Source organism: Callorhinchus milii, unplaced genomic scaffold (assembly GCF_018977255.1).
Source record: "Callorhinchus milii isolate IMCB2004 unplaced genomic scaffold, IMCB_Cmil_1.0 Scaffold5, whole genome shotgun sequence".
Lineage (NCBI taxonomy): Eukaryota > Metazoa > Chordata > Chondrichthyes > Chimaeriformes > Callorhinchidae > Callorhinchus > Callorhinchus milii.
Genome location: NW_024704746.1, coordinates 11,285,209 through 11,303,498, shown reverse-complemented (window position 1 = coordinate 11,303,498; position 18,290 = coordinate 11,285,209). Strand labels below are relative to the sequence as shown.

The 18,290-nt window shown below is 41.2% G+C and overlaps 1 protein-coding gene across 4 annotated transcripts in view; it reads right to left on the bottom strand.

Annotated features, from left to right (window-relative positions):
* The window catches only part of nos1apa (nitric oxide synthase 1 (neuronal) adaptor protein a), a 161,377-nt gene that overhangs the window by 75,635 nt on the left and 67,452 nt on the right, over positions 1-18,290 (bottom strand). For 2 of the 4 annotated variants that reach the window (XM_007895655.2, XM_007895658.2), the window contains exons 3-5: positions 15,446-15,538; positions 10,739-10,810; positions 6,847-6,905 (exon numbers count right to left, since the gene is read on the bottom strand). In XM_007895655.2, the coding sequence (XP_007893846.2) occupies positions 6,847-6,905; positions 10,739-10,810; positions 15,446-15,538 (224 nt within the window). The remainder of the gene's footprint in view (positions 1-6,846; positions 6,906-10,738; positions 10,811-15,445; positions 15,539-18,290) is intronic. The other 2 variants (XM_007895656.2, XM_007895659.2) reach the window with 1 other exon arrangement.

Here is an 18,290-nt window from a genome sequence, read left to right as displayed (position 1 = left end):
TTTCCGATTCTTAAAATAAGAATGTTCATTCTATTGCATTTCTGATGTGAGAACATTAAAATGGATTAAAGTCCTGTAGTTTAGTGGTAAGAGCACTCGCCTCGCAAGCGAGAGGACCTGGTTTTGATTCCCGGGCAGGACGAAACGTTGGGCAAGTTTCCTTCCTCCTCACGCCTGCTTACTGAGCAGTAGATGGGAATCAGACGATTGTCGGATCGCTTTTCCAGGGTAATAATCCCTTCAAAAAAAAATAACAATTTGGTCTCTCAGTTCATGACTTCGTGGGACACTGCTGTACGTAATTGGCTGCTGTATTTCACCCACAAAATATACAGTTAATTCACTTTACAGTAGATTTTGTGGAGTGCTTTGAGATGTCTCGATGACATGATAGGGTGCTATGTCAAATGCAAGGATTAATATTAAATTAAGGAAAGACATAAAGGCTGAGTCCCTTGCAGTTTTAATAACCTGTAGATTATCCAGATGGGATGCTGACATTTGAAAAATGTGTTCGAAATCGCATTGTTGGACTTGAGTGGATGACAATCACTTTTATTAATCTGTTCATCATGACTAGAATCCCAATTCTAATATAATAATCCTTGCATTCGATATAGCGCTTTTCATGTCTTCTAGACATCTCACAGCATTTCACAGAATATGCTGTAAAGTGAATTGACTGTATATTTGTGGGCGAAACGCGGCAGCCAATTGCGTACAGCAGTGTTGCACAAACAGTCGTGGATTGAAAATGACCAAGTTATTATTGTTTTGTTTTGGAGAGATTATTATTAGGCGTGTGGAGTAAGGAAACTTGCCCAAGGTTTTGCCCTGCTTGGAATTGAACCCAGGTGTCTCGCTTGCAAGGCGAGTGCTCTAACCACTGAGCTGCAGGACTCCAACCTGCAGCAGTTTATTGGGTATCTGGAAGTACCAGAGTAAACAACAACTGACACTTATACAGTAATAATAAATAATAATAACCCTTGCATTTGATACAGAGTCAACTGGAATATAACCCAACATCTATTCCTATTCCAAACTGGATTATGAACAGCAGTTCTCTTCTTTCATAGTCCCATATGTCGACGACCATGACAGTGAGTTTGTGAGAGCCTAATGAGAGAGGTTGTCGGGAGTTATCACAGAGGCCAAGAATCATGATGACTTTGTCGGATGTGCCGTCCTTTAAACCAAGATTCCCGGCCGTCTTTTCAGGTGGATGTTGAAAAGCTCACAACGTTATTCAAAATGAGATCGTCTCCCTTGCTTTCTATTGCCAACAATTTGCCAAATTAATTGATCTTTCACCTCATGACTCTTTGGGGGTTAATCGAGTGCTTTTTCTATCCCACAAAATTATCACTAAATTTTGTTTGTGAATTTACTTGAGAAAATCACTGCAATAAAGCTGAATAACAAGAGAGTTCTTTCTTAACCTGGATCATACCCAACCAAATCTCCATTATCTTTTTGAATAGTGCCATGAGCTCTTTAACATCTGCCTGAACAAGCAGAGAAGGGACTTTGGTTTAACGTCTAATCCAAAGGATGGCACCTCCGACAATGCAGCACACCCCAGCACTGCAATGAGTTGAAATAAATTGAAAAGCAAAGAGGTACAAACTAATCGCAGCAGAATATTGCGTCTCTGAACCGAACTCAAATAGACAGGCAGTTTGAGTGCTCGATGCCTGCAGTGCTGCAATAATAAGAGGCAAATAATAGACTCTAATTATCCGCTCTGTCTTTCTGGTGATAACATGCTTTCAGTAGCACATCCTTTGAACAAAGGCAAAGCGGGTGCGTGGGCTGTGGGTTATTTATTCCCTGTTCTGAGAGAGTGTCTGCATTGCTGCTCACCTTTTAAAAAAAGGTTAAATTTATAAATTTTGCACCAATAAAGCACCAGCCTTCTCTCCCAAAACAGTATAGATTTTTCTAAGCATCATCCTTGCATTTGATGTAGCACCTCATCACATCGTAGAGACGGCTCAAACCGCTTCACAAGATATACTGTAAAGTGGTTTTTACTGTGTATCAGACTGCTTTAAGTGGTGGTTAACAATGTAGCATATTATTACGTATCCATTGACTCTGAACTATACCGAAACCTACAATTCACACTCTAATTTAAGGCAATCATCAGCTGGAAAAAAAGTGGAGAGGTTAGAAGACTTGTGTTTTTGCGGGGGCACAGAGAGATTTTAGAACATGAAATGCCGCAGCACAAATAACTGCTGAAATCAAGTCCGTAACAGCAACGTAAAAGGGGAATTGGATCAATATGAGTACGTGGTCTCCTGTGGGAGCACCGGCACGATGGGAGAAGCGGTCTCTTTCATACATTTTAAAATTTCTAGGAATCTACAGGGGCCACATGTGCTGCCTACAGCTTCCTTCAGTGACTGAGGAAAGAAGATCAAAAAAAAAGAAAAATTAATCCAAAAAGCTTTGAATATTTCATAACCACTCCTGCAAACCCGGCCAATTCTCAGAGTCAAGCCGCATGTTGGTCAACAAAAATATTGAGACGCTCACTTGATTTAAAGCTTGCATCTGCGTTCACAATTTCTTAGCGTCTGGTCTAGCATCAGCGGCGTCAAAAACGTCTCAACGTGCTCCGTAGTAAAACACTCCGTCAAGTGTAGTGACCGTGTATTTGTAGCAGCTAATGTGAGCACAGCAAAGTCCCACAAACAGCCAGGAGGTGAATGTTTTTTTTTGCAGCAGGAACATTGGCTAGATTACCAGGGAAAATTCCCTTCTCCTTCGTTTCCCCCTCCTTCCCCACTGTTGGGAGTTTGGTTCCCTGTGTCCCTGGCAGCTTTCTGGTTCTTCATGCAAGAAGCTATTGTTCCTACATGAAGCGAGGCAGTGACTATGGACAGACTATCACAATCTTCTGATCCTCACTGGACTTCTAACTGGTTCAGCACAGACCTGGAGGTGACCCTGCAAACTTCTAGCCTTCTGGACTCAAAGCAGTGCTTCACTCAGCTGTGCCTGTTCCACAGCACCGAGCTGCAGAAGATAAAACGCTTTTGTTTCGAGCTGCAAGAGGATGGAGGCAAAGGTCAGTCCGAGAGAAGAAAGAAGTGATACAAGTTTCCGGGGAATTGCTGTCCACCTGACACACATTTATATTGGACATTTTCAATTTGAAAGTAAAAGAAAACAAACGCTTTGTCAAACGATCTTCAGATATTAATTTTCCACTTGGCAGACTGGTTCAGTATTTCATTAAAGAGAATGGGCCGGGGGAGAGGAGCGGTGGGGGGGGGGACAGAGGGAAATCATTGTTCATCAACCCAACACTGTTTGTGGGACACTGCAGTGCAATTTGCTGCTGGGTTTGGCCCACAAAATATACAGTCAATCCACTTTAGCATATAGTCTGTAAAGTGCTTTGCGATGTTTCAACAGCGTGATCAGGTGCTGTATCAAATGTGCAAGAATTAGCATTATTACAACAACGAGAAGATTGTAAATCCACAGCTTGCTCGTGGTGCTGTTACTCAGTCAGGATACTAACCCAGACCATAGAAATCAGCAGCAGTGTCACCACCTGCAGAGGTTAGACACTAGAGATCATCCCACGACACTTATTTAAAACTCAATTTTAACTTGTCAGTAGCGCAGTTCGGAGGGAAATTTGTGATTTAATTTTCCAGCCAGCTCATTCCAAACTGTATCAACTGAATGTAACTCATTTTAATAAGAGCGTTGGAATGTTTTTTTTCTTTGATTACTGGAGGCGGCTCTAAATTAACAACCAGGGTGCAAGCTACACAAGAAGGCACAGTGTATATAACGTGTTGCCGAAGAACATGGTGAAACATCAGCACTTAATATTGTAATAAATCTTACATATTAGAAGGTACAGAGCCCACTAAGAAACTTCTGGTACTCAGTGGGTAAAAGACATTTGTGAAATTAATGCCGGCAGAGAAAAATAATAGCAGCTGACATGAATTATCCAAAAACATTCAGAAAGAACATTTTCCTATCATTTAGTCGCCCAATTTCTCAATATAAGGTTGTCAAATCCACCGACTGGAGTCAGCCGCCTTTGATATTTGAAGCATTGGATAGTTAACTAAAGAACCAAAATGCAATTAAACTAGACAGTCCCAGCCAACGCTGCATGGAATGAGATCTGACCTACTTGCGTGAGTGCAAATTAAGCAATTTCAGAGTCAGGAATCTACAAGAGAATGCCACGTATTTGCTGATTATTATAAAAATATTGTATATGTATGAATATAATTTACATTGTTTCGTATGACCCACTTTAACCCTTCAGTTCCTCCACCTAATTTACGATCAGATTTTTTATATAATATAATAATGCTTTCCCTTTTATATAGTGCCTTATTATGTCATCGAGTCTCAAATACTGTGTGTGTTTTGTGGGTAACATGGCAGACAATGCGTGCACAATGATGTCCCACAAACAGCCATGAAGCAAATGACCAATTTTATCTGGAAAATTGTTGGCCAGGACACCAGCATAAACTTCCTTCTCTTCTTGAATAATGCCAAGGGATCTTTAATGCCCAGCTGAACAGGTATTTGTGATCTCAGCTTAATGTGTCATCCAAAGGATGGCATTTCTGACAATGCAGCTAACCCCAGTTACTGAATTGAAGTGTCAGCCTAGCTTACGAGCTCAAGTGGGATTTGAACCCACAACCTTCTGACCCAAAGGTAAGCATGCAATCAACTGAGCCAGGCCCTTTAGCCTCACTCTTGTGGATCTAGACCAGTGTTGACAAATATCAGGTAAATGGTAATCTAAAGGTGCAGCGTGATTTGATTTGGGCAGAATATCACCAGTAACAATTAAGGGGATGAACATCACACACTTTTCATTTAACTTCTAAGCGTTTTCCTTGAATTATTAGTTACGCAGCACACAGTTTGGTTTACCAAAATCGTGTTAAGTATCAAACAGCAGATAGCTTTCAGTTATTTAAAGGTTCTTTTGGAGGGCTCAAGTGGCAATTTCTGAAGCTACTGCTACCTCAACGGGAGGCTGAGCAAGATAACATCATGTTCATTTCACGGCTTTGTGCAACTGTCTGATAAATCAATTGGACCTCCTTTATCTCTTCTGGGGAATGAGACTCCGCAGAGACTGCGGACCAGAGAAGAACCCACAGAGAAGAAAGAAATCATTTACTGTGGTGCTGTTAGCTGTAAGTGAAGCTCAAGGTCACATTCTCAAGTCATTTACTGTTTTTATTTGCACCAGTAAATCACAGATTGATCAGATCAGGCTGGCAGGTAAACTGACCGATCATACTTTGAACCCGAATTTCTAATGAGGCCAATTGGAACCGAGGTGGATTTTCACCAACACATTTGAATAAATTATTCATTCGTGCCGTTAAGGTTACTGACCAGCCTACAGATCAGAACTGAAGGCAGATATTATTCAGCGCTCTTTGCTGGAAAGTGCTTGAGGGGCGAGAACAGATCAGAGTGAGGTTCCCTTGTGTCAGACAGTCTGTCAGCACTTGCTGCCACTGATGCATGAATAATCACTCCTTGGGCGAGAGATTGGGCAGCAAGTACACCGCCGGGACTGTAACCCAACAGGAGAAAGGAGAGAAATGCCCTTAAGATGAGGAGGGGAGACGAGTGGTGAGAATACTACTGGAGGCACTATTCCGCGTGTCACTGAAAACCCAGAAGCTGTGTTGTACAACTCATTCAACTCTGACAAGCACAATACTCATGTATCCCTTTCTTGAACAACATGCTAATCTTTTAATGAGTCATTACAACTCTTATATTTTTGCACACACTAACCCTGGATGTTATTTCACATTTTATCAGGTCAAAACGAGTTACTTTGAAGCACGTTAAACAAATAGTGGCAACCAAAAAGCTGGTTATTTCTCTGAAGAAAAATAGAAGAAAATCAAGCATAAAATGTGCCACCCTGTATCTTGCTTGTGGTCACACAACAATTCTCCAGTGGCGAATGAGTAAATGGGAACAGTATTGCTGGTATGCTCTCAGACTTCAACATAAATATCTTCTTCCCAGTCCCTCACATTCTGATCAGTGAATGTTAATATAGTATCACGTCACACCTGCGCGCTTATTTCAGTCTCTGATTCAATGGATTCATTATTATTTAAAGAGAGGGGAGTTTCTCCCAGTGGGCTGGCCAACAATCCTTCAAACAAAATTGGTCATTCACTTCTTTGCCTTTTGTGGGATATTGCTGTGCACAAATGGGCTGCCACATTTGCCTACAAATACAGTCACTACAGTAAATCCTATGAAGGGCTTTGGGACATCATCCTGCCATGTAAATGCTCTATATCAAATACAATAATTATTATCTATATCAAATGTAAGGATTATTATTATTATGAATAGCAAATCCTTTACCGTTAAGTATTTTCGTTCCAGGTCGTTCGTCTGTTATGAAATAAATTGGATCTAAAGGGATTCCACAAACAAATCCTAGAAATATATGCTTTAGTCTGTCACCATGGCTGATGCAAGAAATAAAACACACTGATGGGAATTAGCAGTAGCTCCCTGAAACCAAATTTACTGGGCTGCAAAGCAACTCAATGGATTAAACCACCGGGGAAAGCTTTTAATTGTTTCTGGTGCATTAATGAATGGCAGAAGAATTCCCAAGTGAGGCAATAAGCTAGATGTTGTCGTCTTGCCACCTGTCGTATACCAGAGTGCTTTGTAAATAACAGTTGTTTATTGGCTTTCTGTGAGCTTTGATCTCCTCTCACTGGAAACATGATAAATTGCTTCTCCAGGATCACTCACACTTGCAGCTGTCCACTGGGAGCACTGACTCACCTGTAGATAGGATCCTGCATCACCAACATCTGGCTCTCATCCCAGGTCCATTCCTTTTTCTGTCAGAAAGAAGATGGGAATATTCAGCAAACCTCAATGACAGGTGGTTAAACAATCTGAAAGTGCAATGCAAGGGTGGGATGTCAAACCGAGTTCAAATGCACACTTGTGTTATGCGCAATGTGCAAGCACATACACATAGAGAATTACACATACTTTTAATGAATGATGAAGAATTGGTTGTCAACTGGATAATTATTACATTTGACATCCCCCTGTTGGTTAAGATGGTAGCTGTAATTCCTTCTTCACACAGTGTGTACACTTAAGAGTATAATAGACCCCACTGTACTGCATGAACAATATTGCACTTCATGCCTACCCTTTCCTGAAAGTCTATTGTTACACTATAGATCCAGAAGCATTTGACATCCCCCAGTTACTTTTCCCTAAGCATCAATGCTTCACACCTGATTTTAGACAGTGGACACTCCCCACTCCTGTGGGGAATATTACGCCCAGTCTCGATTACGGTCAATCCCTACTCCCTCCCAATATGTTCACCATTTTGCAGGAGACTCTAGCCCAGGAACACTGAGGACAATTATAGCGGTCCTAATGCCTGCTAGTTTAAATGCTTTGAGACATTTCTCTACCTAAAAGGCAGTACATAAATAATAATAACAATTCTTGCATGTCGTTGAGGCATCACAAAGTTCTTCACAGAATATATTGTAAAATGGAGTGACTAATTTGTGGGTGAAGCGCGGCAGCCAATTGTGTATGTAAAAGCAAGTTCTTGTTGTTCAGCACAAATCCTGAGAACTTCACAACTTGCAATATTCATGCGAGTTTCAAATGGCGTTTGGGACATGAACAGTAACAAAAGAAACATCTACTTCTGTGACAGGTTTGTGCATTTGGGCTAAAATAAAAGCATTTTCCTGCCTATCCTAGAGGGCTGACCTCGACAAAGTCAAAACAAAATGATATTCTCCAGCTTAAATACTAATAGTTACATTTTGTGCAACATAAATGATGGTGGAAGACTGACCAGAGCTCTGGGTGTTCATATTCTTTCCCAGGGCTGAGGTTGTAAATGCAATTACCACGCTTGCTACGGAAGCAACTGTAATCACATATCAGAATGGATTATGTTTCATAAATTACAGATCTGGTGTGATTGTTAAAATGATGCAAATCGTGTTCCCAGTTGGAAACAATCCGTTAGCAATTGTGTATATTTGTCTGAGTGTTGTTCAGTATAATATGGTCTTTTCTCTGCAGTTTTTTTTTACTTCAGGACAATCAATCGACCTATAATATTAAGTTGAACAGCACATTTATTGCAGGCCAGTTACAAATGTTTGTCTCATTCATACAAGTTATGATTTTACAGTCTGAGGAGGATAACTCCAGAAGTGGAGTCCTGCAATTTACTAACAGTGAATTATAGTTTACCATAGTGTATTATAGTGATCTACAGTGACTTGGCATTACTTCCAGTATTGGGGGTTCTTAAGTCAACACTAGATCTTGTCAGGAGAGTTTTGATGGCAGGCTGTGTTTTGGGGACTTTGCAAATCACAATTTGTTTTTACGAATCTCCCACATATCTCCCATTCTGCAAACCTGAACTGACGATTCACATCTGTTTTTAATGTCACATATTTGCACCCCCCTCCTCCCCCTTCCCCCCCCCACACGCACCAACTGCCTCGGCTCACACATTAAGAATGGGCATTTGACCAATATCCTCCATGTTATTGGAGGTCAATGATCGCCCAAGGAACTGAACCTAGTGTGAGTGACTGACTGCTTTCAGGAGGGCAGTGGGGAATAGTTGAGATAGCAACACATTACAGGGAAAGCAACCTGCAGGAGGAAGAAAACTATGGAAGACATGAGGAGAGCATGGAAGCAAAGCGAAAAAATGTTCTATCCCACATTGACCTACATTTGTCAGTCACATCACCATCAATCTTACAGGAAGCAGCTCCTATCATACTGAGAACCAATCATCCAAACAGCCGAACTCTGACAATACCAGAAACCACAAGCTATGTACAGTTAGCAAAGTTAACTGTACGCTCCCCCTTGGTGACATCATCCGCAGACACGGGGTTAACTTCCACATGTATGCGGATGACACCTTTCTCTTTGACCGTGCCTTCAGCTCCCCTCTCGACTCTCTACCCCCTCCTCGCTCCCTCCCTTCCCTCCCCTCACCCTGACCATTTCCCCCCTGCTCGGGTACTGACCCAACTGTCCAGCGCCTTGGGACGTCCTCCCGACGTGAAAGGCGCTCTATAAATGGAATCTTGTTGTTGTTGTTATAAAAACATGTGGCACGCAGCTCTCTGCCACACATACTCCCACATGGGTTACCAATTTGTGTTGCCGCGCAGCTTATCTTTCACCAGCACAGCTGTCACTTTCTTAAGATAACAAGTCGCTAACTGGGAGGTCAAACTAATTATAATAATCCTTGCATTTGATATTACGCCTTACCATGTCGTTGAGACGTCTCAAAGCACTTCACAGAACATATTGTAAAGTGGATTGACTGCGCATTTGTGGACTGTGTAGTTATGCACAGCAGTGTCCCACAAACAGTCACGGATCAAGCGAACATATTTTTTTAAAAACTGGCAAGAGAGCAGCCATTAAAAAAAAATGATTTCAGTGTTTCCTGACTTACTCCCTCCTTCCCAGCTGCTGTAGCCAGTGATTTCAAAACCCAAGGTCAGCAGACTGACAGTATGAGTGGCCTTGAAATATGAAAATATGAATTTAAGTAACCCTTTCACCCTGATCAAAGAGCAACTAAAATGAAATTGCAACTACAAATCCATTTTTTCTTTATTTACTTTAGTCTGGGGAGAGATATCAAGATGTCATCGCCCATCCACCGCCTCCAATGTATCCAACAAATTATTACACAATGTTCTTATTAAAAAGAGGAGGTGGGGAGGGAGGGGGAAGCGGTCCAGCTAGAAGCAATGAAGTGCTGGGGACCTGCAAGAGACCAGGCTGGTAATAACTTAAGTGAAAGTCAGGGAGTGGCTTTCACTTGAGGTGGTGAAGCGGACCTGGGAGGAACAAACTCCAATGATCAGCAAGGGGGAAAGGCAGACTTATGAGAGGTGAGGGTCTGAAAAGCATCAGGAGGCAGAGCAATACGGAGCCGTGATCCGAATACTAGATTTCATTACTTTTTTTTAAAAATCACCGTCACATCATGTCAATTTCAGGCCATGTATTTAAAGCTGATTTAGCAATTAGGGACAATATATAATGGTCTTAAGGACACACCATAATCAACTGATTTGGATTTTGCTCGATTGTATCCATGGACAGCTTTATATCACCTCCCTGACGGTAAAGGCTGGAGTGGATCCCAGCACCCAGTTGAAAATCTGGGGCTCCAGCAAAAGGCACATAGCATTTCACACGCCCTCTGTCCCCTTCAGTCCATCCATTGCTTTTCAGCTTTAACTGCCTGAGTCCCAGCTATCAACGCAGGCCATCAGCTCATCTGCCCTCAGCCGCTGCTCTTCAACTCATCATCTCGTACAGCAGAGAATGTACAACTCGTCAATTATAATAATAATAATCCTTGCATTTGATCCTTGCAAATTATCCGAGAGAGACGGAGGGAAAAAAACATTTCTCCCTAAAATGCAGGGGAACAAACAACCAAACAATATACAAGGGTACAAAAGAGCATGCTTTCACTACGTATGTGGACACTGTTTTAAAGCAGTTTTATGAAAAAAGTATAATTTTTTTGAATGTTTGTCAGAGAACAACATTACACATTGAAAAATAGCAAAAAAAAGCAAACGCGGAAAATAATATTTATGGAGGTAAATATTACAAAACGACTTACAAGGAGAGTCATCCAGAATGAAGTCGGGGTCACTCTCCTGTCCTCGTCCTTTGATTCTAGACTCTTGGTTATCTAGAGCAATCAATAATCAATTATCAATAATACAGTTTGTGATTTGAAATACCAAAGCTCCGATATTAACCATAAGAACTGCACTCCAATGTGAAAGACTAGCAGCGCAATAAACCACACCAGTTAAAAGAGTACTTACTATAACCTGCACATTTACTTTACACTGGCTGCTCTACTGACAGACCTACATAGAATAAAAGCAGCAAAGTGGAATGCCTCTACAACACCAAGAGTAAACGAACAATCTGAGTTGAGAAATGACCTGAAACAACAAGAACGTTCAACAGAAGAATCCTATTTTATATAAAAATATCCCATTTTTTTAAAAAAATCACTCACAATGTTTGTTTCATTAAACATATCAGTGATCAAAGGAATAAAGAATATAATATCCCAGCCCTATCATAATCTTTCTAAGTGTATCCCCCGCCAGAAGATATTTCTATTACAAATGCATCCAAATACACAGCTTAAGATATTGTTGTAGACGACTTATATCACCTAATGGATCAAGGAGCACAAACAATTCCTGGGTGTAAAAGTATCAGCTCTGTAAGTCAGTAAATAGACAGTGATCATGTCACAAGTGTTTGTGGTTTGGTGACTGAATTCTATACAATTGGCTGCCGCGTTTCGCCTACAAAGATACAGTCAATTCGTTTTACAGTCTATTCTGTGAAGCGCTTTGAGACAGCTAGAAGACCTGAAAAGCGCTATATCAAAAGCAAGGATTATTATTATGTAATATGCAGTGTTTCCCCACAAAAGATACAGTCACTCCACTTTACAACAAATACGCTTTGAGACGTCTTCCCGACATGAAAGGCGCAAGATCGAAGTAACGATTTTTTTATTATTATATTATAATCGAAGGACTGGTCACTGCACCCACAAGATTAGGTGAAACCAGGACTCTGATGTGTCAGTGACACAAATTGCTGGATTTCATTTAATATGGATTCCCGTTCCTCCCTCAACCTGCACAAGGTTTACAGCATCTGTACATTAGCACATGGTACAGTTCTTTAACATTATAAAGGGAGGGGGCAAGGAACAGGAGAAAAAGTGAAAGAGAGAAAGTGAGAGCAAGTGAAAAAATGGGGAGGGAGAGAGAGGAGGGAGAGAAAAATAAATGATTCTGTCAAGCATTTCCTTTGTGATTTTCCATCGCATCAAGTGACATAATCACATTTCTGACTTGACCACAAATCACGTTAACTTGTCACATAGTTGGAAAACAGAAACAGGACAGCAACGGTTTTTGCTGAAGTGTGTTTCTCCATTAACCACCCACATCCCCCCATAGTAAATCATAGTAAAAATCATTAGAAATTGTGCAGGTAATTTGTATGTAATTTGTGATTTAGGAATAAAGTACAACATTATGTCAAACAATTGATAGGCCAAGAAAATGCTGGTATTCTTTATGGTGGAATAAATCTCAAAGCATTTCAACTCTTTGCCTCTTCGTTTGCTTGATAAAATTGCTCTGTAATTGCTTAACACGTCAGCCATGCATCTGGTGTAGATGTTACACCATTATTTTCATGCTGATGTTCCCCATTTGACATTGTAAATACTGAGCAAAACCTAGATTACACAAAAGCCAAAGGTGCCCTCTGATCCAATTCTTGTGATTTCACGGCGACCTGCTCCAGTATAATGGCTGGAACTGACACAAGGGCTGAATTACAATGTACAGTGTCAGCGTAGCTCAGTCAGTGGCACTCTTGCCTCTGAGTCAGAAGGTTATGGGTTCAAGCCCAATGTTTCTGACTTTGATCTCATGGTCTAATCTAAGATGATTAGGAACTGGTGTGGGGGGTGCTAGATTTCTGGAATTTATGTCATTCATAACAGACTTAAACTGAAGACCTGTTTGCCCATTCAGGTAGCTGTTAAAAATCCTGTGCCACTGTTTGAAAAGAGAAAGGTAAAATTGATGATTAATAAAATAAAATTGATGATTCACTTCATGGCTGTTTTGGAGACATTGCTGAGCACAATTCAGCTGTTACATATGCCTTATGCCCGCCAAATATAGTCATTAAGGTCAATAAATTATTTGTTATTATTAGACAATACAGTATATTCCGTGAAGCTTTGCAACATCCTTCCAACGTGAATAATCCTTGCATTTGATATAGCGCCATTCACGTCTCAAAGCACTTCACGGGATTCATGGTAAAGTGTAGTGACTGTGTGTTTTTGTAAAATAAGAAAAATGAATGCCTTTTATACTGGTGCGTTGCACACAATAAACTTTCCTAATGGAGCATTGAAATGGCTTGCCGTAGAGTCAATGCAACAGTGGTACAGAAGGGATGTTTTGCTCGCAATTTCAGCGGACTTGAGAGCAAATGCTCCCACAGAAGCCCCTCTGGTTAACATGGTGTTATTATTTCTATTATTATTATTATTATTATACGATTATAGTTATTTCTCCAGAGTCTTTGAAACACAGTTGATTGTCCTTCCAGTGCAGTATCTCTTATTTTGTGTACTGTGTCGTCATTCGCAGGAAGAAAATGATTTCAAGAAGAATTAAACCAGGCACGAGTTTCCTTCTCGCTCTGTCGCAAGGAATTGTTGAAAACCTTTTTCCTACAAGTGGCAGTGGCCAAATGATGCACGCTGGGCGGCCCAGATAATGAGCCCATGTTTACACACGTGGGTGCAGGGTCGATGTTGACAGGAGCAATTCGTCAATATAATAAGACAGGCTGAGATGAAAGCTTAAGTGCATTGACCTTGTGCCTTGCTAATTATTTGTACAGTAACACGAGACTGAAAGATCACATTCCACTGCAGTCAACCCGCTGGTCACTGTATGGAGACTCAGTGGGGCATAGGTCAGATCCCATAGGTCCTCGCAAGATCACATGAGCTCTCTCTACAGTTCAACCTTAACCTTGTGCACATTCCCTCATTTTCCTCACAGTGTAGATACAGCAGGTTATTTTTTTCTCTTACCCTATCTCTGAGACCTCCTGCAACTCTACCAACCCGGTTGCTCCCTTGGCTCAGCCCCCAAACACCATGTCCCCTCCATTCTGCCGTTACCCCCACTCCATCCAGGATTTTCCTACTTCACTCCCTCGCTTCCGCTTAAGACTTACCACTCTGATGCATTTTCTATCACTGCCCCCCACTTAAGATCCCCCACCACCAATTTTAGATACCCAGCCAGCTGTGTGAAGCACTTTGAGATGTCCTTTGTTCCCTAGGCGAAAGGCGCCATCTAAATGTGAATTACACAGTATTGCATGGAGTCCAATTACATTACATATTACCATGAACTAGAATTGTAGAACCTGACAGATCGCAGTGGGAGTTTCATTTCTACTGGATCCAAAGGTTGCTCCTGGGTGACTAATTCAGAAACGAAATAAGCCAGGCCAGTCATCCGGTGACAAACTCTTACGATGTGTGGACTAATGTTCACAAAGGTGACCTGCATCATTCACTGCACAGAAGCAATGGACACTGTAAGGGCATAGCACTCAATAACTGACAGGCCTCTGAGGTTTGTTGGTTAGAAATAAATCAAGAGGCCCCATTCTAAAACAGAATTTTGTTTAATCGGCGTAGCTAATAAGAACCGATTTTTTTTTTGGAAAATGCCTTTTTCCATAGCTTCCATACCGTTCACTTAAAGGGGGGCATCATTCCCTCAGTCACTGTAAAGTCTCTTGAAATGCACCATGGTAAAGGCATCATGTCTAGCGACTGGGCACCAGACCATCTGGCGAATTGAAAATTCCTTCAGATAAATTGTGGCTTTGCAAGATTGATTGAAGTGCCATCCAAATAGTAATAATATTCCTTGTATTTGATCTCAATCCATGACTGTTTGTGAGTCTGCTGTGCGGAATGGATGCCGCATTTTACCCACAAAATAAACAGTCCCCTTTGCAAATCCCCTTTGCAATATATTCTGTGAAGCATTTTAAGATGTCTCAACAATGTGATAAAGGGCTATATAAAATGCAAAGATTATTTTTATGATATGCTGTAACTTTATTTAACCCAATCGCACTGTATTAATCAATACACAGGTAGACCCATTGCATAATCTGATTGCGTCATCCACAGACAGATAAACCTATTGTGTAATGTCACTGCCATAGTCAAGGTTTAAAATGGTCAGATTACAATGGCACTTTATTTAATTTTGGTGAATACATGTTGAAATATGCAAGGCCTTTCCAGTTGGTCACAAAACAGATTTCATGTGGAAATTCTAAACAAAAAATCACAAGCTCTGAAGTTTACCTTTTACAATTGCCTCTTGTAATTGTATCAAGAATCCCACAATCTGCAGCTAGGTACGAGTGGGCATAAAGAGATGTCCCAATCAATCACTGCCACAGTCAAAGGCTGAAGCTTTTCAAATCTCTGCTGTAAACTGAAGCCAAGTCCTATAAATACTCAAGGGGGTCAAACATCCGAACAGTTGAACCAACGTAAATTAATGGACTTCACAGTGAATTGCTTTTATCTACCCACACTAAGTCAAGAGAATCGCAAAGTGTGAAGCTACAGCTGTAGAATGAAGATTGAACGCACTGCATTGGCACCATGTCGACTCAACAATTAATCACCTCTTCAAAAGCTTATTCAAAGTCAACCCACCTTTTTCTTCTTCCTGAGGAGGACTTTGACCCCATCCACTGACACCATTATATTCACTTTCTTCTTCTTGATGTTCTTGGCCTTGAATTCATACTGCAATGAAAAGGAACAGAAAGCGGCCACATTACATGAAATACTTCAGAGCAATTGCAATGAAAGAAACAAAGACGGAGCGAGGAGGGAGCGGCATTAAAAATGGAAACGAAACCGTAAAAGAACAGGGGAAACGCTGCATTTTCCACAATGAAAGTCATTCCTGTGATTTAATAATGAACGTTGGTGTAATTTTGCCTGCTGGAATTGCCAAGGATAGCAGGGGTATCTTTTATAAATGATGTATCAATGTGCCAGATGTTATGGTTAATCGTGTGCTGATGTTGCTGCACCTTGATGCTGGTATTGTTAGATAAGCTTTTATTCTCAATTACACTTTTTTGCATAAAACAGCAGAATTCCCCACGGAGGTATATGGAGCGATAGGATAAGAGAACCCCTCCCCTGGAATTCCCCAAACAATGAATGGCAGCTCTCAGGCCAAAGCCCTTTGCGGAAGCCTTGCTCAACGCTCATAAGGCACCTTCTGACTAGCTGGCAACAGGGATGACAAACCCAGCAGCGACTGAATTGAACAGAGGGGCTGTCCCAATTAGCTTCGTTATTCGATCAGGCGATTGCAATAGGATTGTTCCTTGGACATTTTAGGCAAATTTGCAAATCGATATGCTGCAGCGTATCGTATCGGGAGGAAATCAAAACATGTAATGACTCAGCGCTTTGGGATGTCCTCCCGACGTAAAAGGTGCTCTAAAAATTTAATTTTGTTGTTGTGCATTTTGTAGGCAATATTGGCAGCCAATGTCTGACAAACAGCCATGAAACGTATGACCAATTTTATTTTGGGGATTGTTGGCCAAGACACTGGGAGAAGCTTTTTTCTCTTTTTGAATTGCGCCATGAGATTATTAACTGCCGCCCTAACAGGCAGATAAGAGGGTGGTTTAACATCTCCTCCGACGGGTGCATCTCTGCACCTCCAGCACTGCATTGGAGTGTTAACCAGACTATGTGAGTTCAATGTCCCTTCTGACTCAGCAGAGCCAAGAGTGCTGATGACCAAGTCAGGCTGACAAGTTTAAGTCGATATTAGCAATAACATCTGTCCTGTGAAGCCATGGATTTCAAGGCTCTTAAGTGGTTTTATATTAACCACAATATGTGACCAACACTTGCTCTAGCCAGGCTACAGCAGCTGTGGTGTCAAGTGGCAGGAGAGGCTTATTGGGCCATGCTTGTTAATCTATGTTTCTAGGGTTGTTGCAATTAGACATTCACCACAAATTAGTATTTTTATTGCCAAAGGTTCAAAACAATTCTAACCTATTGCAGGACCAACCAAGCCCCTGGTATAATTGAGAATATAGCAAACCCACCAGCTCTTTGGATCTCGGTATGAATTAACCAGACAACATTTGGCATGAGTTAAGTTGCTTAGGCCTCTCGTGCTCACCAAACTAAGAGTTTAACAATTTTTCTGACATCTCTCCCTTGTCCTCTCCCACCTGGAATCCTTACATGCTAATCTGTTGAGGGGGGAACATTCACAATAAGTGAGTGTGGGGTGCTGCCTTTCGAGTAAACATCTCTATCTTAACGACAAAATTACATTTGTATAGTGTTTTTCATAAAGTACTCTGCTGAGAGATGGGAGCAGATGTTAACTATTTTTTCCAGACAATTATGATAACTATGAATTGGGAACATCATCAGTCACATGAGTCAAATGGAGCTTAACTTACAGAGTGACAAAATAAATCTTTGCAGTTTTACGGATCAATGCCTGCATTTTTAAATAGTACAGTACTTTCTGAAATCTCTAACCATTGAAATATCTTCTGATTATGGCAGAATTACAAGCATACAGCTTGCTTTCCCTACAAAATACAGTTTCTAGATGTCATAGTATATCTTGTGAAGCACTTTGAGACATTCCTCTGAGATTAACAATTAACAAGCTACAGTGGAGTCCTGTAGCTCAGTGGTTAGAGCACTCGCTTTGCAAGTGAGAGACCTGAGTTCAATTCCAGGCAGAGGGCGAAACCTTGGGCAAGTTACCTTACTCCACACAGAGCCTAATAATAATCCCTCCAAAACCAAAAACAATAATAAATTGGTCATTTTCAATCTACGACTGTTTGTGGGACATTGCTGTGCTGCCGCGTTCGCCCACAAATATACAGTCAATTCACTTTACAGTGTGTTCTGTGAAGCGCTTTGGGACGTCCCCCGACGTGAAAAGCGCTATATCAAATGCAAGGATTATTATTATTATTATTAATCTAGGCTCGACTACGCCAACTTCCTGTTTGTCAGCCTTCCAAACTCTTCCCTCCACAAGCTGCAAATCACCCAGAAGTCTGCAGCTCGTGTCCTCTCCTGCACCAGGCTCCGTGACCCCATTACCTCCACCCTCGCCCGACTCCACAGGTTCCCCATCCCCAGATTCACTGCATATTTGTGGGCAAACAAGCATTAAATACAGAGAGGTCTGAACTGGAGGCTCCTGTCCCTTTAAGTAAAATTGCAGAAGAGATACAACGCGGAGCAAGAAAAATGTAGCTTGTGGTCTCTTTGAATTGACGTAAAGAAAGAAAAGTTCACCTGGACGCGCTACAGAGTCTGAAATCAACAAATCACCAGAAAAGTATAATCTAACTCAAGACAGAAATGAGTTTAGGTTTAAGTGGAACCTGCAGAAAAATTGCAATTTTTCACCATCTGTTTTGTGTGGTCGTTCATTCCACTGGGACTGACTCCGACTGATTGTACAAAACAGAAAGCGGGAATG